The sequence below is a fragment of the Equus asinus genome, chromosome 11, assembly GCF_041296235.1.
Source record: "Equus asinus isolate D_3611 breed Donkey chromosome 11, EquAss-T2T_v2, whole genome shotgun sequence".
In the NCBI taxonomy this organism is placed as follows: domain Eukaryota; kingdom Metazoa; phylum Chordata; class Mammalia; order Perissodactyla; family Equidae; genus Equus; species Equus asinus.
The window spans coordinates 18,781,655-18,808,868 of NC_091800.1; the positions used below are offsets into that span (position 1 = coordinate 18,781,655).

The 27,214-nt window shown below is 35.2% G+C and overlaps 1 protein-coding gene across 10 annotated transcripts in view; it reads right to left on the minus strand.

Moving 5' to 3' along the window:
* TRPC4 (transient receptor potential cation channel subfamily C member 4) overlaps positions 1–27,214 on the minus strand; it is a 210,748-nt gene that overhangs the window by 108,519 nt on the left and 75,015 nt on the right. For 6 of the 10 annotated variants that reach the window (XM_070520570.1, XM_070520568.1, XM_070520571.1 and 3 more), the window contains one exon: positions 432–950. The exons of the other annotated variants lie outside the window; for them this stretch is intronic. In XM_070520570.1, the coding sequence (XP_070376671.1) occupies positions 432–950 (519 nt within the window). The remainder of the gene's footprint in view (positions 1–431; positions 951–27,214) is intronic. 10 annotated transcript variants of the gene reach the window in all.

Genomic DNA, 27,214 nt, shown 5'->3' on the forward strand with positions numbered 1-27,214 from the left:
TTTACACTTCCTGCAAAACTGAGGAAAATATTTTATATGTATATAATCAAATATTATGAGTGTTAAATCTATTAAGCAGATGATAAAATTGAAGCTCAAAGAGATCTGTGTGACCTTCTGAAATAATAAGACTTACAAATGGTAGAACCAGAACTCTCTCTCTGGAGACTCTCAAAATTCATTAGTTTTTCCAATATACTACAGTAAATGTGTGCATTTTAACACAGATGCCAAAACCATCACCAATTATTAAACCTCTTATCCTACTCTTCAATATGATTCATAATTATTAATCTGGTAAACAATAAATAGCATCCACTTACAGTTAAATAGAAAATGCTCTAATACCCAAACCTAATTTTGGAGTACCAGTTTACTCCACTCTGTTTAAATTCTACGGCATTTTGATGGATGAAACTGGCAACGCTCACCTCTTTTTGACGGTACTTAATGGCCAATTTTAGTCTTGCGAGATCATTTCCACTTTGTTCTTCAATGAGACTATTGTCATCTCGGTAATTAAGAATGATTTCCAGTTCTCTGGAACTTCTTGTCTGATCCAGTAGGTCCTTAGCAAATTGTTTGCACTGTCGTGACAGCTCCTCATACTCTGACTTGAATTCATTTTCCACCTTACTCAGTTCCTGAAGCTCCCAACTTAACTGAAAGGCTGTGAGAAAAGGATCTTCACTTGACAGTGCGATGAGAGAGGGACTGGCCAAGGCCTTGTAGATGTTGAGTCTGGAGCGTGAGTGGCGGAGGCTATCCACGTCTGAGCTGGAGACGCATTCAACACAGTTACAGCGGACCTCATGGGGTCTGGGTACCGAGACTCCTTTTTGAACTAAAAGTTTTATTATCTCATAATTATTTGTATGGGCTGCCAAAATGATTGGTGTAATGTCCGGAGTGAATTCAGAGAACTGCTTATCAAGGAGAATGGGAGGCACCTAGAAAAAAGAACAAAGCAGAGGTGAGGAATATTTACTCATTTGTTCAAGCCTGTGAATTTCCAATAGCATGTGATAGCAATGTTGAACAATGTTCATAAATCTTTTGCCAGGTTTTTTGCAGGAGAGATATGGCTTTTTTCCCCACAAAAAACAAGAAAAAAATTGGAGAAAAAAATCACTTTCCAATTAATGATACATTATTCTTTCTTTAATCTGAATTATGACATTTTATGAAGTCTCAAAATCAGTGGCTGTGGAAACTCTTTGCTTGTTAAAAGACTTTCTTGCTCCCAACTTATTTTCCAACTGACAATCTTTGCTTTTTTTCCCCAGAGATGTTGACTCCCTAAATAATCAAGAAATACACTGAAAAATAGTTAATGATTTGTTTTAAAACCAAGCTTTTCCTCTGCCATGGAAGTCTTTTAATTTCTCAGTCAGCTTTGCTTGTCGTTTGTTGGGTTTTATCTTCTGCATTCCCAACATCCAGTTTATGATTAAAGGCAGTAGCAGAAATGACTTCTGTTTTCATCTATCCCTTTATGGTATATTTTCCAGATGATAAAGCTGCTCCATTGTTAACACTACTGTTTCGTTAGAAATAAACAATCTGAATGAAGTTCCCAATGAATCAGGTCAGCAGTGTGTTTAGGCACAATTTCCTTTGGGTTATACTCTAGGAATGGCAATGACAAAATAATTCAGTAGGCACTATTTAGTAAGCATCTGCTGGGTGCATTAACCCTTGCCATTTATTATTCACATTTTACAGATGTGGTCCCTCAGAGAGTAAGTGGAAGGCCTGCTATTTAAAGCCAGATCCACCTGTCTGACATCCGAACCTGGATATATCGCACTACACCACATTGCTTTACAATTTTTGGTTTAATATTTCCTCCTGCTGGCACGAACTCACAGTGGCACCTATGAAAAGAAATGCTACATAAGGACAAGTTAAAAAGGCATGGCAGAAAAAATGATGGCACACATCACAAGAAAATATGCTGCTGCTAAAATATGAAGGAAACCGCAAAAGGATCAAAAGAAAAACAACCATGTGGAGAAAAATGATACTCATATGAAACTTCAATTACACTGCTTTTAAATAGAAGTATAATCTTTGTATGTGAATAATTAAACCTACATGTTTTAAATTCATAGGGCCATTTAGAATATTCATTTGTTTTATAAGAAACACTATATAAAGATCAAAGGCCTGAAGTTATCTATTTAAAATGTATGCAATCAGTTGATAATGAAGATAGTAACAAAAACTATTTTTAAAATGTGATTATAAATAAGAGTGGACCCACACTGCCTGTTGAGATGATATTTTACATGTGAGCAAGGTCAATGTATACTTCATTACTTTTTAAAGTAAATATCTTTCATTTTAAATACAGCACTAACTGAAAATTCAATTATATATTTATTACAAAAAGAAAAATTGCATTACTCAAAACTGAACACGAGGTGATCTGTAACTGTACTTTAAGTTTTTTCTATGGCAGACATTTAGGAAAACAAAACAATATAAGAAACTAAGTTAATACAATAAATGTATATTTAAGTGACAGAGATGCAATTTGTAGGGGTTTTCTGGATTCCATATAATTTCATCCTTGATTTTTCTGCTCGTTTTTAAACTGTCAATAATTTAAAATTTATTAACCATAAAAATGCAACTTTAAAGAATATTTCAGGACATTTTATGGAAAAAATAAGAATAATATAGTCATATTGAAAAGCATTCATTTGGGGCTAGCCCAGGGACTTAGTGGTTAGTTTTGCGTGCTCTGCTTTGGTGGCCCTGGATTCATGGGTTCAGCTCTCAGGCATGGACCTGCACACAGCTCATCAAGCCATGCTGTGGTGGCATCCCACATACAAAATAGAGGAAGATTGCCACAGATGTTAGCTCAGGGCCAACTTTCCTCACCAAAAAAATAAAAAATGAAAAAGTCATACACTTTTCAGAAAAATACGAGTGTCATAGTGTTAGAGAGAGAGATGGTTAAATAATAAAAATATGAGACTACATCAAGAATAAATATTTTTGCCTTTTAATACTCAATAAATCATTGTAAATCTTTAATTGCTTAATATATGAACATCACTAATTTTATCTTTTGTAAGAAAGGAACTTAATTTTTGAAAATAATTTTAATAGAACTATTTTACAGGATTGCCAATATAATACGAATTTATTGATCAATAAATATTTTTAAAATTATGCCATTTTAATTATTTTAGACTTTCTTCTTACTCTAAAATGTGTTCTAAATTCAACAATAAATTATATGTTGTCTTTACCATTAATTGCCTGATGCTTAGCTGGTCATAGACCACTAGACATTGGCAACTGTTTGGCCTTAGGGATCCTGCAAACAAGAGTCTGCTGGGACCCTGACCAGTCCAGCAGGTACACATCAGTGTTTATCCAGGTCCCAGAGGACAGGCATGGGGTGTCCTCCAATTCCGTTAAAAAAATAACAACAAAACCTGGGACCTGCCTGGTGTTGCAGCAAAGTTACATGTTCCTCTTTGGCTGCCCCGGGGTTTGCCAGTTGGGATCCTAGGTGCAGACATGGCACCATTTGGCAAGCCATGCTGTGGTAGGCATCCCACATATAAAGTAGAGGAAAATGGGCATGGATGTTAGCTCAGGGCCAGTCTTCCTCAAGAAAAAGAGAAGGATTGGTGGCAGATGTTAGTTCAGGGCTAATCTTCCTCAAAAAAAAAAAACACAAAACAAATTACCCATTATTGAGTATTAATTATACGCCTGCATGAAGTATTACAGAGTGTTTGAAAATTGGGGGTTTTCTTATTCTATCATCACTTCTATATTTACTAACTTGCATTTTTCTGTATGTAAAATCTTGCCCTCTTCTCCTTTTCATTATTGAGTATTACTAACGGACCCCGTGGGTTCTTCCTTTATTTTATTCAATATATTGTGATTCATTGCCATGATTATTCATTTTAAGTTTGTCATGAGATATAACATACATACAGTAAAAATATGTGAATATTACTATATAGGTTGCTACTTTTTTAAAACATCAACACACCTGTGTGTCACGACCAAGATAAAAATCCAGAAGAACATCTGCACCTCAGGAACCTCTGTCTTCTCTGTTCCCAGTCACATTTTGTGGTCACAAATGTGACTGCTAGCACCATAAATTACTTTCACTTAGTTTTTAGCTTTATATAAATGAATCACAGAATACGTAGTTTTTATGTCTTTCTTTGTTCAACATTAGCTCTCCAAAATACATTCATATTGTTAGAAGCAATCATTTTTATTTCAATTCTGCATCATATTTTGATTTATGTATTTAGCAAAATTTATTTATCATTCTATTTTCCATGACATTTGTGTGGTTTCCAGTCTGGGGCTATTAGAATATTGTTCTTATGCATATTTTTGCCCATGTCTGTTGGTCTTGTATCTAAGAATGGAATTTCTGGGTCAAATAGTTTTCTTAAGCAGTTATCCAAATTTTTATTTGCACTAGAATATATACTTGGTATTGCCAATTATCTATCAATCCATTTATCTCTGTATTTATTTATCCCATTCCTTATGTCATGCAATCATTTTTAATTGTTTTATTTATTTATTCTCTGGAATGGATGTTGAATTTTTGTCTAAGGTCTTTTCTGCTTCTAAAGAGAAAATTACATAATTGTTCTACTTAGTCCTAGAAGTATGGAAAATTATATTAATGAATTTCTTAATATTGAAATATTCTGGCTTTCCTGAAAGAAACCCTACTTGGTCAAGTATGCAACATTCTTAGCGTGGCTAATATTTTTATTTAGATATTTTGTATCAGTGTTCACACTGATTTTTACTGTGCGCAGCTGATGCCATTTCTATGGAGTGAAGTCATGGAACCAGATTTCTGAGCTTTCCAATGTGCAACTAGATCAAGCTCAGATGGCAAATGAACAGCCAATCACAGAAGGAGAAACAATGGAAGATAAAACAGACTCCTCATTTTTTTGCTCTTAAGAACTAATCTTTCTCAAGAAAGACTAAACTACCACCCCATATCCTTACTTTTTTGTTCTTGAGATGTATGAGTTCTTCATATATTTTGGATATTAACCTGTTATCAGATATATGGTTTGCAAATGTCTTCTCCCAATTGTTAGGTTGTCTTTTTGTCTTGTTGATGGTTTCTTTTGCTGTGCAGAAGTTTTTTAGTTTGATGTAGTCCCATTTGTTTATTTTTTCTACTGTTTCCCTTGCCCGGTCAGACATGATACCTGAAAATACACTAGGACCCATTTTTTCCTTGCTAACTTTCTCTGGATCTCCTTTCAGGTAGTCTCAGGGTTATAATCTTTCACTTATAAGCAAAAGATCCTTGGGATGTGCATAGACATAAACTCCCCAGCCCTTTTCCTTAGATGGCTGGTACATTTAGCTCATTTCAGGTATAGGTCCCAGGCTTACAGATTTGCAGCTACTCAAATAAAATAGAAAATAATTCACTAAATCTTATAATAAATCAAGTCTCCCTAAGGTGAGTCAGAATAAAGCATAAGGGAAATTAATTTAGAGAAGAGAGATTATTTTTCCTTGGTAGAACTAGAAAAGGAGTTGGGGAGAAATTTATACTTAAGGTTGATTGGACCTAGTGATGTAGAAAAGTTACAGGGAGACTAGGCTGGACATAAACAGAACTAAAGAATCTAAAGTTCTGTTCTAACGGCACATTTGCAAATTCTAGCACTGAAAGTAGACTTTCAGAAAATCTTAAATCTAGTCGGGGCCAATGACCCTTCTCCGCTCTCTGTCCTTTAGCTGGCCATCAATAAGGATTGACAAAGCACACTTCGTACCAACTTCACTTTGCAGGGAAGGTGAGATGGGTGATATTGAAGCCATGGAGAGGGAAGCAAAGAGCTGTGGCTCAGAGACTCCCAATTGTCCAGCTCCTGCAGCTGAGACACGTATCAATTGATTATCAACTTTACTATCTATTAAATATTCAGAAATGTAAACAAGTCTAAAATATAAGGCATTTGATTTCAGAAACATTTAGAAAGTGCAGAAAATGGCCTTTTTCATATTTCATGTTCAAACCAGTCTATTTTCTGCCTCAATCCCTCTCCTTTGTTTTATTCAGTGTCTTCAATATGCAACTCTCCTTTCCTCTTGAGGTTCCAATGTTATAAGTGAAGAGCATATTTTTCTAACATCAAAATAAATAATAAGTCACTGTAGCTGCTCAGTAGCTATTACCTAAAAATGGTTTTGATAGAAATATATTTTTGTTCAGATTTTTCAAATTTCTGTTTGGCATATTTAAGGACAGATGAGAACATCACAAGCATAACCCTGTAGGTGAAAATCACACTATGCTTGACTTATTTTAGCTGAAGTAAAATCTAGAGACATTAAAGCATTATACCCAGGTGAACAACATGAATGAGACTATATGCTCACATTATAATAACAAACAATACACACCTAGACATTTTATTTTTTACTTTCGTTCTTTATTTTTTATTGTGGTAATATTGGTTTATAACATTATATAAATTTCAGGTGTACATAATTATATTTTGATTTCTGTGTACATTACATTGTGCTCACCACCTAAAGACTAATTATAGTCCGTCACCACACACATGTGCCTAATGAATCCTTTCTCCCTCCTCCCTCCCTCCTTTCCCTCTGGCAACCACCAATCTAATCTCTGTCTCTATGTGATTGTTTGTTGTTGTTTTTATCTTCTACTTATGAGTGAGATCATATGGTGTTTGACTTTCTCCCTCTGATTTATTTCGATTAGCATAATAGCCTCAAGGTCCATCTATGTTGTCACAAACGACCAGATTTCATCATTTCTTATGGCTGAGTAGTATTCCATTGTGTGTATATACCACATCTTCTTATCCATTCGTCCCTTGATGGGCACCTAGGTTGCTTCCAAGTCTTGGCTATTGTGAATAATGCTGCAATAAACATGGGGTGCATGCATCTTTATGCATTTGTGTTTTCATGTTCTTTGGATAAATACCCAGTAGTGGAATAGCTGAATTGTTTGGTAGTTCTAGTCTTAATTTTCTGAGGAATCTCCATGCTGTTTTCCATAGTGGCTGCACCAATTTGCATTTCCACCAGCAGTGTATGAGAGTTCCCTTCTCCCCACATCCTCTCCAACACTTGTTGTTTCCTGTCTTGTTAATTATAGCCATTTTGACTGGAGTGAGTTGATATCTTGTTGTACTTTTTTTTTTTTAAAGATTGGCACCTGAGCTAACAACTGTTGCCAATATTTTTTTTTCTGCTTTTTCTCCCTAAATCCCCCCAGTACATAGTTGTATATATTTTAGTTGTGGGTTCTTCTAGTTGTAGCATTCAGGACGCCGCCTCAGCACGGCCTGATGAGTGGTGCCATGTCCGTGCCCAGGATCCGAACCAGTAAAACCCTGGGCCATCAAAGCAGAAGGCGTGAACTCAACCCCTTGGCCACGGGACCGGGCCCACTCTCATTGTAGTTTTCATTTGAATTTCCTTGATAGTTAATGACGTTGAACATCTTTTCATGTGCTTGTTGGCCATCTGTACATCTTCTTTGGAGAAATGTCTATTCAGATCTTTTGCCCATTTTTTTTAATTGAGCTGTTAGTTTTTTTGTTATTGAGATGTATGAGTTCTTCAAATATTTTGGATATTAACCTGTCATCAGATATATGGTTTGCAAATGTCTTCTCCCAATTGTTAGGTTGTCTTTTTGTATTGTTGATGGTTTCCTTTGCTGTGCAGAAGTTTTTTAGTTTGATGTAGTCCCATTTGTTTATTTTTTCTACTGTTTCCCTTGCCCGCTCAGACATGATACCTGAAAATACACTAGGACCAATGTCGAAGAGCATACTGCCTATGTTTTCTTCTAAAAGTTTCATAGTTTCAGATCTTACATTCAAGTCTTTAACCAGAGCAAACAGGTAAGAAAAAGAAATAAAAGGGATCCAAATTGGAAAGGAAGAAGTGAAACTGTCACTATTTGCAGATGACATGATTTTATATATGGAAAACCCTGAGGAATCCACCAAAAAACTTTTAGAAATAATAAAAGAATATGGTAAAGTTGCAGGAGACAAAATCAACACACAAAACTCAGTTGTGTTTCTAAACACTAACAATGAAGTAGCAGAAAAAGAAATTAAGAATACAATCCCATTTACAATGGCAACAAAAAGAATAACATACCTAGGAATAAATTTAACCAAAGAGGTTAATGATCTGTATACCGAAGACTACAAAACATTGTTGAAAGAAACTGAAGAAGACACAAAGAAATTGAAAGACATTCTGTGCTCTTGGATTGGAAGAATTAACATAGTTAAAATGTCCATACTTCCTAGTGAATCTACAGATTCAACGCAATCCCTGCCAAAGTTCCAACAACATTTTTCACAGAAATAGAACAAAGAATCCTACAATTTATATGGAACAACAAAAGACCCTGAATAGCCAAAGGATTCCTGAGAAAAAAGAACAAAGCTGGAGGTATCACACTCCCTGATTTCAAAATATATTACAAAGCTATAGTAACCAAAATAGCATGGTACTGGCACAAAAACAGACACACAGATCAATGGAAAAGAATCGAGAGCCCAGAAAGAAACCCACGAATCTATGGACAGCTAATTTTCAACAAGGGAGCCAAGAGCATACGATGGAGAAAAGAGAGTCTCTTCAAAAAATGGTACTGGGAAAACTGGACAGTCACACGCAAACAAGAGAAAGTAGACCACTCCCTTACACCATGCACAAAAATCAACTCAAAATGGATTAAAGACTTGAATGTAACACCTGGTCATTTTAAATAAATAAATAAATAAATATCAAGTGTTTGACTTACATATTTCACCTGTGATCTACAACTAGGTAGAAGAGGCAATTAAAAGAGGATCCTGAAACCAAATAAATGCCCCTGTTTTTTATATTGTCTAAAACTGGAAGGTTGCTCTGGCTTTTCTGCTGTCTAATCTTTATGAATGAATGTTTGTTCAATGCCTTTTTCTCAACCTTACTATAACATTACTTACATTATTAACCAAATCGTTTTCATGTCACATAGTGTTAAAAATGACTGACAGACACAAGGAGTCCATTAACTCATAAACTGATTGCTTTTCTCAAATTTTCCAAATGCTTCACCTTGAAGTGACTCAACACCAATCTGAGGCATATATTTCAAAATATAGAGTGTAATATTTTACCCAAATATAGAAATGTCTCTTTGTCACTTAAACATACATTTTTGAACTATTAATACTGAAGCAGAAAGTTCTAGGAGAGAGATTCATTCTGGAGTGACATTCATCCAGTTTAAGAATATTCATTCCCTTAAATCCAGCATTTATTAAAGTGAGTTCTATAAACTGAGCAAAAGAAATATACTTATATAATATCATTTGATGTATCTTAAATTATTAAGACTAAATAGATCCATATTCTAATCTGGCTCTACTCTCAATTAGTTATATTATCTTGTGGAAGTCTCTTAATATCTCTGCTATATGAAAAAGAATATCTCCTGTAACATGAAATTTCTATGATTCAAAAACCTTTTTATACTTCAATTGATAGCACAATAATGGAAAATTTACAAGACTTTTTTTCAAATGATTCAATAATAATTTGTTGAATTCTTTAGTCATCTTGCTTTTAGCTTCAACGATTTTCACCTAAGGCATCAAATCTACATTTTTTAAATCTCAGAATTATAAATACCAAATTTATCTCTTTCATATACTCAGACTGTTTGACTTCGTAATTCAAATTAACATAAGGGAGTTTCTACTTAGAGTTATATTTAAAAATTCACTTAAGATCAGTTACTTAGAACTTGAAATTTTCATATATATGTGCACACATATACTAGACACACACATATATTCATACATGAGCTTGCACAAAAACCAAGTGTTTGTTATATGAATAAATGAATGAGTGAATGGAGAGATGGATGGATGAACAAATGAAAGATTAGGTTACAATGTTATCTAAAGTCAACTTTATTATTTTAGGTCCAAACTGTTTCCTGTATAGACTAAACAGAATTCAAAATTCTACTTGCGCAGAAAAAGGAACTCCTTCGTGGTCTCAGCATAGGGCTAATGATTTACTGGTATGTTCACAGCTGAGCTATAGAATAAAGACTCTTGTGCTTTCCACTGCTTCTGAGTAGCTGAAATTTTAAAGACACTAATTGATCTGACATCTAATGAAAACTTAATCCGCAGCTCAGAAGGAATCAGCCACCGTGATATACATATACATAGGGCTTTAAATCAGAGTTTCTTAAATTTTCGTGTGCCACAAATTCTTTTGGAAATATGGAGCAGCCTGTGGATCTTTATTCAGAAAAAAAATATTTTTTCTAAACATAAATGCATAGTATTATACAGGAAAAAAGTATTGATGTATTCAAAACCTATTTAAAAACAAATATACGATGTAGTAACATATATGCTTTTCTATTAACGCATTAAATAAAAAGATCAATTGGCAGTTAATTAGGCTAATTTGGAAGTAATTATCAATATATAAGTATATCAGACATATAGTAAAATAATGATATGATAGAAAAATATCTATGATTTACACTATTAACAAAGACACAGTAACTTTATGGTCCATGTCCATAATTGAAGGAAATTACATATTCTGTTTAGAAGTTAGTAAAAATAGAGAAGTAATTTTTACCATCCTAGTTCACAGATTTTCTTGAATTTTATCTATCACATCCTTAAGTTAAGAAGCTGTTCAAGTCTGATTAAATTAGAATTGAAAGACTCAAATGAGAATTTTAACTAGAAAACACTAACCAGAGAGTTGTTTTCTAGGAAAGGCAATTAGAGAAATAGAAAGACTTTTTGGAAAGAAAAGAAAGAAAACATTTTTTTTGAAATAAATAAATGCATTTATCTTTATTCAAAGATATAATGAACGTCCTAGAATATCAAATGGAACACACAGATCACAACACACACACACACTCACACACACTCACACACACACAGGCATTTACTTAATGAGGGAAAATTCTGGAGACTTGGGAAAAGATCCAGAAGATTTAACATATAAATAAATGACATTTAAGGAGAAAATAAAGAGGAGATGGAGAAAAGGTACACAAAAAATGAGGCATAAACAACAAGAGAAATTTTCCTATTCTAAGGAAATTCTGAGTCTGTAGAATGAGAAGGTTCATCAGATCTTTGGTTGAAATAATGGCAACAATGACATACAATTAGACACATCCTGCTGGTATCCCAGACTTCCAAGGTTTTCAGAAGAAAGAAGACTGTAAAGTCACCACATACAGAGAATAAGTGAGTAACAATTGAAACATGAATATCAAATGTGCTTGACAAAAATTCATCACTATTTTAACTATGACAAAGAGTATTTACCAAAAACCAATAGCAAACCTCAGAATAAAGAGTGAAAGCTTTTCCTATTAAAATTAGAAATAAGACTAAAATGTTTATTCTCACCATTACTATTCACCATGATTTTGTAGTTTCTTCCTAATACAATAAGATTAGAAAAAAAAAGCAGAAAAATATTAAGAAACAGTATAAATTTAACTCTGTTTGGCAGATTACATGGTCATATACTTTGAAAAGCTAAGAGACTCTAGGAAGCATGAATAAAGCTTAACACAAGATACACATAGAAAAATCCATATTTTTCTCTATATTAGTGATACAAGTTATAAACAGAATTGAGTACATACAGAATCAAAAATTGGTCCCTATTAAGAGTGAGAGAATATATAATACTTAGGAGAAAAATTAAAGAAAAAATAAAATCCATAAGAAGAAACAATAAAACACAAGGCAAAAAATAAGATACAAAATATGGGGAAATACTGTGTTCCTGCACAGGAAGACCTAATATATTAATTATGTCAATTGTCTCAAAATAAATATATGCATTTAACACTACTTCATTTAGAATCTTTTTTTTTTCTTGTGAGGAAGATTAACCCTGAGCTAACATCTGCCACCAACCCTCCTCTTTTTGCTGAGGAAGACTGGCCCTGAGCTAACACCCGTGCCCATCTTCCTCTACTTTATATGTGGGACGCCTGCCACAGCATGGCTTGATAAGCGGTGCATAGGTCTGCACCTGGGATCTGAACCGGTGAACCCTGGGTTGCCAAAGTGGAACCTGTGAATGTAACCACTGGGCCACCAGTCCGGCCCCTAGAATCTTTATATTTATGTTGTTTCATCTATAATTTGATAAAATATTTTATTAGTTAATATGGAGGAATATATCTCCAAAAATTGCAAAAATTATGAAATGGAGACTATGATGCAAGAATACAGCAAGAAATACAAATCAGTTAAATACAATTTTGACGAGAATTACTTATTATTATATATGGGAACTTCATATGTGAAAAAGTGGAATTTCTATTCAGTTGGAGAAAGTGGCTCATTTATAATATGGCACTGAAATAATTTTCTACCCAAACAAAGAAATTTATCTCCTATCTCATCTCATAACAATAAATTTGAGATGGAGTAAATATTTAAATGTAAAAAGGAAAAGCAACACAATTTTAGAAAATAATTTTAAAAAATAGTTGCGTAGTCACAGGGTTGGGGGGAGCTCTTAAAGCAAGATAGTAAACACAAAAAGGAAAACTATATAGTTTATTACACAGTTCTTAAGTAGAATGGCCAAAGACAAATAAAATCATAAAATAAACTAATAAACCACAGTAAGACACATTTGCTACATATGAAACGTACTTAATATTCATACCACACAAAGAGAAGCTATAAATTCAAAATAAAATTGTAAATAACCCAAGAGATAAATGCACAATCATGAAGAAGTGTTTCACAGAAGAAAATCAAAAGGTTAGAAACATTGGATAATCTTTCTCCTTAACAGTCAGCGAATGGCAAATTAAAACAATAATGAACTACAAATTTTTGCCCATTATATTGCCAAATTTAAGGAGCTGTGGATACAGGTTCCCTCATTCATCAAAAGCTGGAGGAATGTGAATTATAACAGCCTTGCTGGAAAGTATCTGGCACTTACATAAATCCTGAGAACCATAATCCCACTTCAGGGAACGTTTTCTACAAAGAAACAGGCACCGTGAGAATATTTCTCTCTTTGTTTTATCATTCCTTGTCACGATAGAAATTTAGGTATCACCTGAATGTTTTTCAAAAGAGAAAAGGTTGAACAAATTGTGGCATATCCTTATATTAAATATTACGATGCTATTGAATATTTGAACTAGGAGGAATGCTGTCTGTATCAATCTGGAGAGATGCCCCTGAAGTTTCATTTGGAGAGTTATAGCATAGTTATTTACATGAAGGCTTCTTATTTTAGGTTCTTTAAACATTAGTTGAGAATTTACTTTATATCAGACACTGTCCTTGGTATCACCTAATTCTATCTTTATTTGATGAACAAAGAGCCCTATAATCTGGTCTAGCTCTGTGAATTAAAACCTATTTTGTACTCCACCTAAGCATGTAACCTGTGGCTCAATCATTCCAGCATCAAACTTCTCATTTGTAGTTTTCTCGTTGGCTCCTTCCTGTTCCCTCCCACTTACAAATTCTACCAAATGTTCAGAATGCAACTCAAATCTTTTCATTTCTATAGCCCTTTAGTAAAATTGAACTGTCATTAACCTGCCATTTTTCTTTAAATGGAGGCAGGGGAAAGGGAAGTTATTATTATTCAAGAGAGCGTATTACACAATTTCTGATTCTCTTATCTCCTTTAAGGGCTCTCATACATCCAGTATAAATATAAATAATGTAATATCAATAACTATTTTCACTTTTTTAAAGTTAATAGTCCTTTTACATTTCATTAGCTATATATTTTTATTGTAAGCCTATTTAAAGTCTACTTTGAATTAAAAATGCCAGCAGATAGCTATAGTTGGCATTGATTTGAATATGTATGAGGTACATAGTAAATATAATTCTACAACAACCTGGATGACAGATTTACTTTAGAACTATGATATACACTTGAACCAAATAAATGAGGATCCAGCAAAAATCATTTCAACACACTGACACTGTTCATTCAAATATGCTTAGCGTCTGATGACAGTGACACAAGTGATAACTGACATGGAAGAAGCCCTTACCATGTGCCGCACCCCGTGCTAGGAGCTTTTCATGCGTCATCTTAGTTTTAGTCCTCAAAATCACTTTTAGAAGTGTTATTATTATCTTCCTTTTACAAATGAAGAGAATAGGGCTTAGAGAAGTTAATCATTAAAATCTTGTCCATGGTCACACAGAAATCCATGCAGCCTCATCCATGATATAAATTCTTAATCAATAGACTGTAAGTCTTGTACGTAAGGCCACTGTAAGATCCTGGAAATAGCTCAGGCAGAGTAAGAAGATCTGCATTAAGTCCTGCATCAACCATTTTTAGTTGTGTGAAAATGACAAAGCCAGTTAACTTTTCGGTGTTTCTATTTTCCCATTTTGAAATGTGAACATTTATTCAAGATATTTCTCATTGTGGAATAAGAACTGGAGAAATATATATCAAAGCTTCTCAAAGTCAGTTCTCACAGGGCTGTGGTGAGGATTAAATGTGAAAGCACGTTGTAATCTATAAATCACTAGGTAACAGGAAGGAACTGGTGTTACATGGCAAGCCTGAGATTATTAGGAGGAAGAGCAGAAAGCTGCCTTGTTCGGTTTTGCCAGATTCATTTGTTCTCCTCATATAAACACAGTCCCAATTATAGTGCTTGATTCATCTGAAAGGTAGAACAATAATTTCCTGGAGGGCCAGAGTTGCGTGTCGATGTCAAAGTTTGGAATGTGTACTTTTCATTACTGAAAATTTAAGCTGTGTATCTCCTGAAATGGCGTGTGCTCTTTATTGTGTACTGCTAAAGATATCTCATAAATGATAACCATTAAATACTATTTGTGTTTTGGATAAAGAACTGGAGAAATCTATTTCAACTCCTAAGGAGACATCAAACAAATAGCAATTTTAAATCACCGCCAGCTGGGGCTAGTTATAATCACCAAAGGAATTTGAAAATTATCATCACTCTCTCCCACATCATTTAGTTCACAGACATCACTTTTGTTTTAAAAATGATCTCTCTTTATATCTGTTACATTGAAGGAGAATCCATCAAATGATATCTAAGTGAAATCTTTTATTTGTTGAAAGTGCAGCTGAGTCAAGTTTAAAATTAATTTTATAAGAATTACACATTAATTCTGATCAGTGATTCTAGTTTTAATTTCAAGTGACAGTGTTTATCACTGCCTCCTTTTTGAAGGTCACCAGTCATGTGACTTCCATGACTCCATTTTCTCTATATGGTGGTGTATGGGCTCAAATATTGGCTGTCCCACTAATTGTTTGTAGCTTTGGAAATGTTATTTAACCCCCTTAAACTTCAATTTTCTTATCTATAAAATGGAGATAATTACTGTCTTTACCTCATAGAGTTTTTTTTTAAGGATTAAAGGTAATGATGAATATAAAGTATTTTGTACAGAATATTTGATCAAACGTGACCTATTATGATTATTATACTTATCATCCTCACTGTCAGCATTTTCTCTAGTTGTTCTTTCTCAATCTCATGCACCAGGGCCCCTTCTCTTTTTCATCCTTTGAATGCTGTTCTCCCAGGGATCAAACTTCATCCCAGTGTTCTTCTCCTTCTACATACACGTACTCTCTCCACGTCAGCTGTATTCCTCATGTTAATTATAGTCTATATGTGGTCATTTTTATTCTTCCAGCTATTCAATAATACTTTTGAGCACCCATTTTATGCCGGTCACTCTTCAAAGTTTTAGGAGTACAGCAATGGACAGAACAGATAAAATCCTTGCCTTTACTCAACTTAAACTCTAGAGAGGGGAAAGAGAAAGATACACAACATGAATGAACAAAGAAAGGAATAAATAATTCAATAAATGAATGTCAAATGGTAAAGGTCATAGACAAAATACACTGGAGTAAGAGTAAATGAAGAGCACCGGAGGCAAGGAGAGATGGGAAAGCTACATAGGCTTAACAGGGAAGTCTCATAGATATAATGACATTTGAGTAAAAGGCTGAAGAAAGTTAGAAAGTAAGCTAAGCTTCTGTGTAAGGGCAGGACATTTCTGGAATAGGGAACAGCAAGTGCAAGTATCTTGAGGCGTGAGCATGATTAGGGTATTTAGCCAATTTGTTGAGAGTACAGTTTGCTAGAGGAAGAGTAATAGAAGATCAAGGTTAAAAAAGGACTTTTAAGGACTCTAGCGTTTACTTTTAGTGAGATGAAAAGCCAATAAAGCGTTCTGAACAGAGGAGTGACACTCTTTGACCACCTTTAACAGGACAGGCTGTTATGTTGAGAATGGACAAGGGTGACAGAGGTGGAAGCAGGAAAACTAGCAGGAAATATTGCAGTAATCAAGGCAAGAATTCTGGATGGCTGAAACAAATTGAAAGAAAGAGTTTGAGAAGTGATCTGACACGGGAAAAATTATGAAGGTAAAGCCGCACAATTTGCTAAGAGACTAAATATTGGATGTGAGATATAGTATCACAAAGAGAGATCAATGATGACTAAAATCCTGGCTTAGATAGATGGAACTGCAGCTTACTGAACACAATGGAAGAAGTTTTAGGATATAAGGAAAATTAGGGTTTGTTTTTTGCATATTGAGATATAGAAATCTGGAGATATACATTTGAGAGTCATCAGCATACAAATAGCATTTAATGCCATAAGCCTGGATATCACTTAGCAAGTGAGGAGTGAGTGTAGGTAGAAAAGAGAAGTCAGAAATTTGAACCTTTTGACATTTAAAAATTTTTTTTTGAGGAAGATTAGCCCTGAGCCAACATCTGCTGCCAATCCTCCTCTTTTTGCTGAGGAAGACTGTCCCTGAGCTAACATCCGTGACCATCTTCCTCTATGTGGGATGCCTGCCACAGCATGGCTTGATAAGCGGTGCGTAGGTCCGCACCCAGGATCTGAACTGGCGAACCCTGGGCTGCCAAAGCGGAATGTGCGAATTTAAACTCTGTGCCACCAGGCTGGCTCGTTAACATTTTAAATTTGAAAGGTTGCGAAGATGAAGAAGGACCAGTAAAAGAGACTGTGAAACAGAGAGTGTGAAATCAAGGAATACTGAGTTACACATTTAGGCACATTGGTCGCTATGGTGGTGGAAGCATATGCAAGTTCTCTCATTATTGATTCCATTTTCTCAGTAAAATAGGAAACAAGGGCATCACCTGAGAAAGAGGAGGGGAGAGGAGTTGTAGACTTGTTGGGTGTTTGAGGAAAGAGAGAAAAAATGAACTCATCATCTAGGAAGTGACAGAGTATATGTACCCAGGAAATGTAGTAGGATTGCTGGGCACCACCACTAAGTACCCACTTGAAATTAGTGATCAAACATTTAGAGTGAAGCTAGTTGAAATAGTTATGTTTTTCTTAAGCCCTCTCAGACTATCTGAGGACAGGCTAAACCACAAATGGAATTTTGCCAGATAATATTACAACGGGAGTGAGGAAAAACTCGTCTGTAGATGAGAGGTAGCAATGATGGACTATTGAATTTTAATCAAGGAAGCGACATCATGAAGGGCAAGGACTCAAGAAAAGGTTAACATATGGGTACCAGGTAGAGTGAGAAGGAAAGAAATTGTGACCTTGGGAGGAGTATCATTACTGACAATAACAATTCTTGGTATGGCCACAGAAGTAGGTGGCTGAGGTAAGGTGGAGTTAAAGATAATTGTGTGGGAACAAGGAAAGTAGGTTAAGAGAAGCCAGGGTAGTTCTAGGATTACCCATGCGTATAAGCAGAGAATTTGGACCAGACCATTATTGAGGAGTGTGACATAAATCTGAGGCCAAAATCCTTAAGCAATGGAAATACTGTATAGAATACTACAACTAGGGTGGGAGGTTAGAAAGAAACAGTGAACAATGGTGTGAAAGAGCCAATAAGGAACAAGACCCAGTGGTGGAACGAATGCTACAAGAGAGACTCAGATGTCGGTTAGAAATGAAGGGGCTTTCAATAGCATTTTATAATTTTCCCCTTGAAACTCCTGTATATATTATGGTAGATATATCCTACACGATTTATATTTTTGTTACTGTTGAAAATGTTCCCTTTTTTGGGGGCCAGCCTGGTGGCGCAGCGGTTAAGTGCGCATGTTCCACTTCGGTGACCAGGGTTCACCGGTTCGGATCCCAGGTGCGGACATGGCACCGCTTGGCAAAAGCCATTCTGTGGTAGGCATCCCATGTATAAAGTAGAGGAAGATGGGCACGGATGTTAGCTCAGGGACAGTCTTCCTCAGCAAAAAAGAGGAGGATTAGCAACAGATCTTAGCTCAGGGCTAATCTTCCTCAAAAAAGAAAAAAAAAGAAAATGCTCTCTTTTTGTAAGCTTATGCTATATATTTGTATAATTACATATTCATATACAACTTTAAATTCTAATTTGTTATTCATATACAATTTTAAATTCTAATTTGTTGAAGTTAGTGTTAATAATGTATAGACTAACTTTGATTAGTGTCTAAAATGTATTTGAGTTTTCCATATTAATGTTTCATACCATGACTTTCTAACTAATTATGGTAATTTGTAGATTACATTCTGTTTTCATGAAGACAAATTATCTGAATATACTTTTATTCTCTTCTAGTCTTTATATCTTTTAGTTTTACATTTTGTTATTGAAAATAGAACCTCTAGTAGAGTGTTCCATAGAAAGAACATTAATGAGAATCCTTATTTTGTTACTGATATTAACATGAATGTAGTATTTTACTATTCAGAATGATATAAGAGGTAGGTTTTCAGTAGATTCTCTTAATCAAGTTAAGGGGTCTCATGAAATTAGGAATGTTTGTGAAAGATTGGAATAATATGTTCCTTAAATGGTAGAACTCACTTGTTATTCTTCATTGTTATATATTCAATACATTAACTTTTTTTTTTTTGAGGAAGTTTAGCCCTGAGCTAACTACTGCCAATCCTCCTCTTTTTGCTGAGGAAGACTGGCCCTGAGCTAACATCCATGCCCATCTTCCTCTACTTTATACATGGGATGCCTACCACAGCATGGCTTTTGCCAAGCGGTGCCATGTCCGCACCTGGGATCCGAACAGGCGAACCCCAGGCCACCGTCGAGAAGCGGAACCTGCGAACTTAACTGCTGCACCACTGGGCCAGCCCCTAACCTATTTTTGTTTATCATATTCATTTCAAATATTTTTTCCAGGTTCTAGTTGTGTGAATTTTTATTATAAAGATTGTTAATGTTATTTTCATCTTGATAGTCAAATCTATCAGTCTTGTTTTTCCCCAGCATTGCTCAGTGTAATCTCAGCACTAACTCATTAAGGTAGGTCACCAATCTATGAGAACGAATGCCATGCGTATAGGGTTTTGTATAGGCCAAATATGGGGTTTACTTTTTTTTATTGTGATCATAATAGTTTACAACATTGTGAAATTTCAGCTGTACATGACTATTTGTCAGACAACACATAAGTGTGCCCCTTCACCCCTTGTGTCCACCCTCCACCCTCCTTCCCCCTGGTAACCACTAAATTGTCCTCTTTGTCCATAAGTTCATTTATATTCCACATGAGTGAAATCATACAGTATTTGTCTTTCCTCAAGGCGTATCCATGTGGTTGCGAATGGGACAATTTTGTCTTTTTTTATGACTGAGTAGTATTCCATTGTAAATATATACCACATCTTCTTTATCCAATCATCAGTCAACGGGCACTTGGGTTGCTTCCATGTCTTGGCTATTGTGAATAATGCTGCAATGAACATAGGGGTGCATAAGTTTCTTTGTATTGTTGATTTCTTCAAGTTCTTTGGATAAATACCCAGTAGTGGGATAGCTGGGTCATATGGTAATTCTATTTTTAATTTTTTGAGAAATCTCCATAGTGTTTTCCACAGTGGCTGCACCAGTTTGCATTCCTAGCAGAAATGGATGAGGGTTCCCTTTTGACCAGAACCTATCCAACATTTGTTTTTTGTCTTGGTTATTATAGCCATTCTAACAGGTGTAAGGTGATATCTAAGTGTGCGTTTTGGTTTGCATTTCCCTGATGATTAGTGATGTTGAACATCTTTTCATGTACCTATTGACCATCTATATATCTTCTTTGGAAAAATGTCTGTTCGTATCCTCTGCCCACTTTTTGATTGAGTTGTTTCTTTTGTTGTAGCTTATTTGTGTAAGTTCTTTATATATTATGGAGATGAACCCCATATTGGATATATAATTTGCAAATATTTTCTCCCATTTGGTGGGTTGTTTTTTCATTTTATCTCACTTTCCTTTGTCTTACAGAAGCTCTTTAGTCTGATGAAGTCCCACTTTTTTTTTTCTTTTGTTTCCCTTGTCTGAGTAGACATGGTATTAGAAAAGATCCTTTTAAGTCTGATGTCAAGAGTGTACTGCCTATATTTTCTTCTAGAAGTTTTATGGTTTCGGGTCTTATCTTCAAGTCTTTGGTCCATTTTGAGTCTATTTTTGTGTATGGAGAAAGACAATGGTCTACTTTCACTCTTTTGCATGTGGTTGTCCAGTTTTCCCAGCACCGTTTATTGAAGAGACTTTCCTTTCTCCATTGTATGTTCTTAGCTCCTTTGTCTAAGATTAGCAGTCCATAGATGTGTGAGGTTTTTTCTGGGTTTTCAATTCTGTTCCATTGATCTGTGTGCCTGTTCTTGTACCAGTACCATGCTGTTTTGATTACTATAGCTTTGTAATATGTTTTGAAGTTGGGAATTGCAATGCCACCAGCTTTGTTCTTATTTTTCAGGATTGCTTTGGCTATTTGGGGTCTTTTGTTGCCACATGTGAATGTTAAGATTCTTTGTTCTACTTCTGTGAAGAATGTCATTGGGATCCTGATTGCGATTGCATTGAATCTGTAGATTGCTTTAGGTAGTATGGACATTTTAACTATGTTTAGTCTTCCAATCCACGTGCATGGAATATTTTTCCATTTATTTATGTCCTTATCGATTCCTTTCAGTAATGTCTTATAGTTTTCCTTGTATAGGTCTTTCACCTCCTTGGTTAAATTTATTCCTAGATATTTTACTCTTTTTCTTGTGATTGTAAATGGGATTGTATACTTGAGTTCTTGTTTTGTTAGTTCATTATTAGAGTATAGAAAGGCCACTGATTTTTGTAAGTTGATTTTGTACCCTGCAACTTTGCTGTAGTTGTCAATTATTTCTAACAGTTTTTCAATGGTTTCTTTAGGGTTTTCTATATACAAAATCATGTCATCTGCAAATGGTGAGAGTTTCACTTCTTCAGTGCCTATTTGGAGTCCTTTTATTTATTTTTCTTGCCTAATTGCTCTGGCCAAAACCTCTAGTATATGTTGAATAAGAGTGATGAGAGTGGGCACTCTTGTCTTGTTCCTGTTCTCAGAGGGACGGCTTTCAGATTTTCCCCATTGAGTATGATATTGGCTGTGGGTTTGTCATATATGGCCTTTATAATGTTGAGATACTTTCCTTCTATACCCATTTTGTTGAGAGTTTTTAAATAAATGGGTGTTGGATCTCATCAAATGCTTTCTCTGTGTCTATGGAGATTATCATGTGGCTTTTATTCCTCATTTTGTTAATGTGGTGTATCACCTCGATTGAATTGTGGATGTTGAACCACCCCTGTGTCCCTGGTGTGAATCCCACTTGATCATGGTGTATGATCTTTTTAATGTATTGCTGTATTCCGTTTGCCAATATTTTGTTGAGGATTTTTGCATCTATGTTCATGAGAGATATTGGCCTGTGATTTTTCTTCTTTGTGCTGTCCTTGTCTGGCTTTGGAATCAGAGTGATGTTGACTTCATACAATGTTTTAGGAATTTTTCCATCTTACTCAATTTTTTGGAATATTTTGAGAATAGGGAGTAAATCTTATTTGAATGTTTGGTAGAATTCTCCAGAGAAGCCATCTGGTCCTGGACTTTTATTTTGGGGTAGGTTTTTGATTACTGTTTCAGTCTCTTTACTTGCGATTGGTCTATTCAGATTCTCTATTTCTTCTTGATTCAGTTTTGGGAGGTTGTAAGAGTCTATGAATTTATCCATTTCTTCTAGATTGTCCAGTTTTTTGGCATATAGTTTTTCATAATATCCTCTTATAATCTTTTATATTTCTGTGGTATCTGTTGTAATTTCTCCTCTTTGATTTTTAATTTTATTTATTTGAGCCTTCTCTCTTTTTTTCTTAGTGAGCCTGACTAAGGGTTTGTCAATTTTGTTTATCTTCTCAAAGAACCAGCTCCTCGTTTCATTGATCCTTTCTACAGTTTTTTCATTTCAATTTCATTTATTTCTGCTCTAATTTTTATTATGTCCCTCTTTCTGCTGAATTTGGGCTTTGTTTGTTCTTCTTTTTCTAATTCTGTTAGGTGTAATTTAAGATTGCTTATTTGAGCTTTGTCTTGTTTGTTAATGTGGGCCTGAATTGCCATAAATTGCCCTCTTAGAACTGCTTTTGCTGCATCCCATATGAGTTGGTATGGTGTGTTTTCATTCTACTTGTTTCAAAATATTTTTTGATTTCTCCTTTTATTTCTTCAATGACCCATTGGTTGTTCAGTAGCATGTTGTTTAGTCTCCACATTTTTGTTGTTTTCCCAGCTTTTTTCTTGTAATTGATTTCTAGTTTCATAGCATTATAGGCCAAAAAGATAGTGGATATGAATTTGATCTTCTTTTTATTGAGGTTTGCCTTGTTTCACAATGTATGGTCCATCCTTGAGAATATTCCATGTGCACTTGAGAAGAATGCATATTTTGCTGTTTTTGGATAGAGCTCTCTCTATATATCTATTAAGTTCATCTGGTCAACATTTTCATTTAATTCCACAATCTCCTTGTTGACTTTTTGTCTGGATGATCTATCCATCAATGTAAGTGGGATGATGAGGTCCCCTACTATTATTGTGTTGTTGATAATATCTCCTTTTAGGTTTGTTAATAGTTGCTTTATGTATTTTGGTGCTCCTGTGTTGGGTGCACATATGTTTATAAGTGTTATTTCTTCTTGGTGGAGAGTCCCTTTTATCATTAAATACTGCGCCTCTATGTCTCTCTTTACCTGTTTTATCTTGAAGTATACTTTGTCTGATATAAGTACAGCAACACCTGCTTTCTTTTGTTTACCATTAGCTTGGAATATTGCATTCCATCCCTTCACTCTGAGCCTATGTTTGTCTTTAGGGTTGAGATGTGTTTCCTGGAGGCAGCGTATGGTTGGGTCTTGTTCTTTAATCCATCCTTCCACTTTGTGTCTTTGGATTGGACAATTCAATCCATTTACATTGAGAGTGATTATTGATATATGAGGGCTTAATATTGCCATCTTTATCACATGTTTTCTGGTTCTTCTTCATTTCCTTTGTTTCTTGTCCCATGTATTTCAGATGACTGATTTGATTAGGTAGTTTTCTATGTTGGTTTTATTCATTTTCTCCTAGTTTATCATATATGTCTCTGTTCTAATTATTTGTTTAGTGTTTACCATTAGATTAGTATAAAAAATCTTATAGATGACATAGTCTATTTTCTGATTGTCTCTTATTTCCTTAGACTAATCTGATTCTGTCCCTCTCCTTTTCCCCTTCTAAGTTATTTTTGTCATATATTATTTCATCTTGTGTTGTGAGTGTGTGGTTCAAATGATGAGATTATTTTTATTTTGGTGTTTTCCTTTTCTTTATCTTTGATGTAAAAGTTAAGTGTTTACCAACCTGATCTGATAGAGAGCTGCCATTTTTCTGATTATTGCCTACATATTCATTGCCTTGCTCAGGGCTTTGTAGCCCCTTTGCTATTTTTCTTTTCTTTTCAAGCATTAGGGGCTTCTTGAGGATTTCCTGTGTGTGTGTGTTGTGGGGGGTGGGTCTTGCGGTGAGGAACACCCTTAGCTTTTGTTTATCTGGGAAAGTTTTTATTTCTCCATCATATCTGAAAGAGATTTTCACTGGATAGAGTATTCTTGGCTGAAAGTTTTTGTCTTTCAGGATTTTGAATATATCATTCCCCTTTCTCCTAGCCTATAAGGTTTCTACTGAGAAATCTGGTGAAAACCGGATAGGTATTCTGTTGTAAGTTATTTTCTTCTCCCTTGCTCCCTTTAATATTTTTTCTTTGTCATTGTCTTTTGCCAGCTTTACCTTGCCTTGCAGTAGAGTCCCGATTTTTCTTAATCTCATCCATTGTGTTTTTCATCTCCAATCATTCTGATTGGTTCTTCTTTATAGTTTCATTCTCTTTTGTGAAGAAGCTCCTGAATTTGTTTATTTGTCTTTCTATGTTTTCTTGTAACTCATTGAGGTTTTTTAGGATAGATATTTTGAATTCTTTGTCATTTAGGTTATGGATTTCTGTGTCTTTGGGGTTGGTTTCTGAGTATTTGTCATTTTCCTTCTGGGCTAGAGATTTAATATGCTTTCTCATACTGCTTAATGATATGGATTTTTGTCTCCGCATTGTGTTCTTATCTGGTCATAGCTGCCACATGCCTCCACTGGGTGGGAATCAGGTACTGTGTATTCTGGGCCCAGCATGATCAAGGGCTCCCCAACTCTGCCACTGACTGCTTTTCTCTCTGTGCAATGCTCTAACCAATTGTAGATCTGGAGCATTGGGCAGGGGGAGGGGTGCTCCCCTTCACCTGTGCTTCCCCCAGCCTCTACTTCTTTCTCTCTGTGAAGCTCTGAGCAATCACAGGACTGGAGAGCCAGTTAGGGGAAGGGGCACTTTCTTACACCTGTGTACCTCCCCCCACCACTGCTTGTCTCTCTATGTGGTGCTCTGGGCTCTGTTGGGGCTCCACCAGCCACCACTTCTCTCTCTGTGCTGTGCTCTGGGTGACCGTGGGGCTGGGGTGCTGGACAGGGATGGGGTGCCTCTCCTCACCTGTGCACCTCACCCAGCTGTGGCCCCTTTCTCTCTGCACTGTGCTCTGGGCCATCATGGAGCTGGAGTTCCAGGTGGGCACAGGGCTCCTCTCCTCACCTGCTCGGCTTTACTTTTAAGCTCAGAAAGTCTTGTCAACATGTGGACCCCTAGCCCTCCCAAGAGACTTAATATTCACATCAAATTTTAAATTAATTACAATATTATTTATTTAATACATTTGGAATTCAGTTATTTGATATTTATTTATCCCTTGATAGAGTTTGTCTTTCAAATATCATTGTGATAACTGTACAATATTTTAATTAAACATATACAGCAATTTACCTTATCACCTCATTTTGAATACATGAAAAAATGATTAATTAAATATGAATGCCTTTTTTCTTTGGTTTTTCTTTTGCTAAACACTGTTACATTGCTTTTCCAAAAGGATCCAGTTCCAACAAAAATAAAGAGTACTAGTATCACTATAATGATGGAGTATAAAATATAGAAGATTGTGTAATTGTGTTATTGTCCTTTGTTGATTTATCATTCAGTGTTAAATAGAATTATTTGTATTGAATTTTGTCATTTTATAAATTTCTCTTTTCTATGTATTTTTGATTTTATAATTTTATTTTAAATACACAAATGAACACATTATTAAATTATTAGAGATATTTTGAAATAAAACAAATCTTTCAGAGCTTAAAAATCACACCAAAGTTAATATTTCTTCTGTTTTATATTTTTCTTCATTAGGTTTGTTGCAAGTATGCTGCAAGTGAATTAATGTAGATTTACATGAAAGAATAGAAATTGATATAATTATGTCAAATCCTGTGCTTTGAGGTTCCAATGAAGGCTCCATTGAGTAAAATATATCTTAGTTTATGTTAAATTTAAACAAATATTATCAAGCTTGTCTGTAATTTTCAAGTGGCCTAAGACTCTTAAGACTGTGGGACATACAGCACTAGAATATGTCCTCCATGTTGGACGGAGCATGAGTGGCAGGAATGTAGGGAGAAATTACATTAATCCAGGCATCTTAATCCACTTTGATGGAAGAACACTCAAAATACAGGGAATGTGGGGGCTGGCCTGGTGGCATAGTGCTTAAGTTCGCACTTTCTGCTTTGGCAGTCCGGGGTTCGCAGGTTCGGACCCTGGGTGCAGACTTACACATTGCTCATCAAGCCATGCTGTGACAGGGTCCCACATACAAAATAGAGGAAGATTGGCACAGATGTTAGCTCAGGGAAAATGTTCCTCACCAAAAAACAAAATAAAACATGAGGAATGTAGAAGTATAGGAACAAAGTCTCACAAATCTAATATGGCAATGTACCATTGCTTGTTGTATCAATACTTAATTTCTCTAAAAATCTATGCTACAAGTGGACAATTCACTGTAAGACCTTTTTTCATTCACAGCATGTATTAAATAGAGAAGGTAATCAAAAAGTTCACATGGATCCTTTTTGGGCAGTGAGAGATGCAGCAGAATTACACTGATATTATGTCCTAATGAAAAAACACGCTGGTCCAAAATGCCAGGATGGGAACCAAAATGGTTCCCACGAATAAGGAGAGGTAAAGTGAAAATATGGAACCAGTAGTTGAAGCTAAAAAGACAGGAATGTCTGCAAGTTAGTAAAGCCACAAAGAGTAGGAAGACTAAATGCCGTCTATTATGAATTGGTTTCAGCTGGGCATGTGGTCGGCTCAGTTACCTTAAAAGGAGCAGAGGAGCTAAAGCTTAGGAGTCAGGTGATCTTGGTTCATCCACTAACTATCAGTGTGGTCTCAAGTGCATCATTCACCAGCTTCACTTTCAGACATAACAGCCTTGCCAGTTCACTCACAGGATCACATGACTTAAACATGATGAAAGTTCTTTGACAGAGTTGGAGTGATTTATAGATGTAAGGAGGAGAAAGCAAGCTTTACTTTTATGATATTAAAAATGAAGACATAGATAATTATTATCATTGCAGTCTTTATTTTTCTGTTAATAAAGGGAAATTAAATTTAATAATACTAAATAAAATTTTAGGTTTAATTTATGAATACTTAAAGAACTGGCCTATTGAGTGGCTATAAGATTCCTAAATTTTATGTCCCTTTCATTGATTATAATAGAATAATTAAAGACTTCCAAAAAAACAATTCTAACTATTTATGTTAACCTACTCATATATTTAATAAATTCCTTCTCATCCGTTGCCTTTTGCTTAAGCATTATGA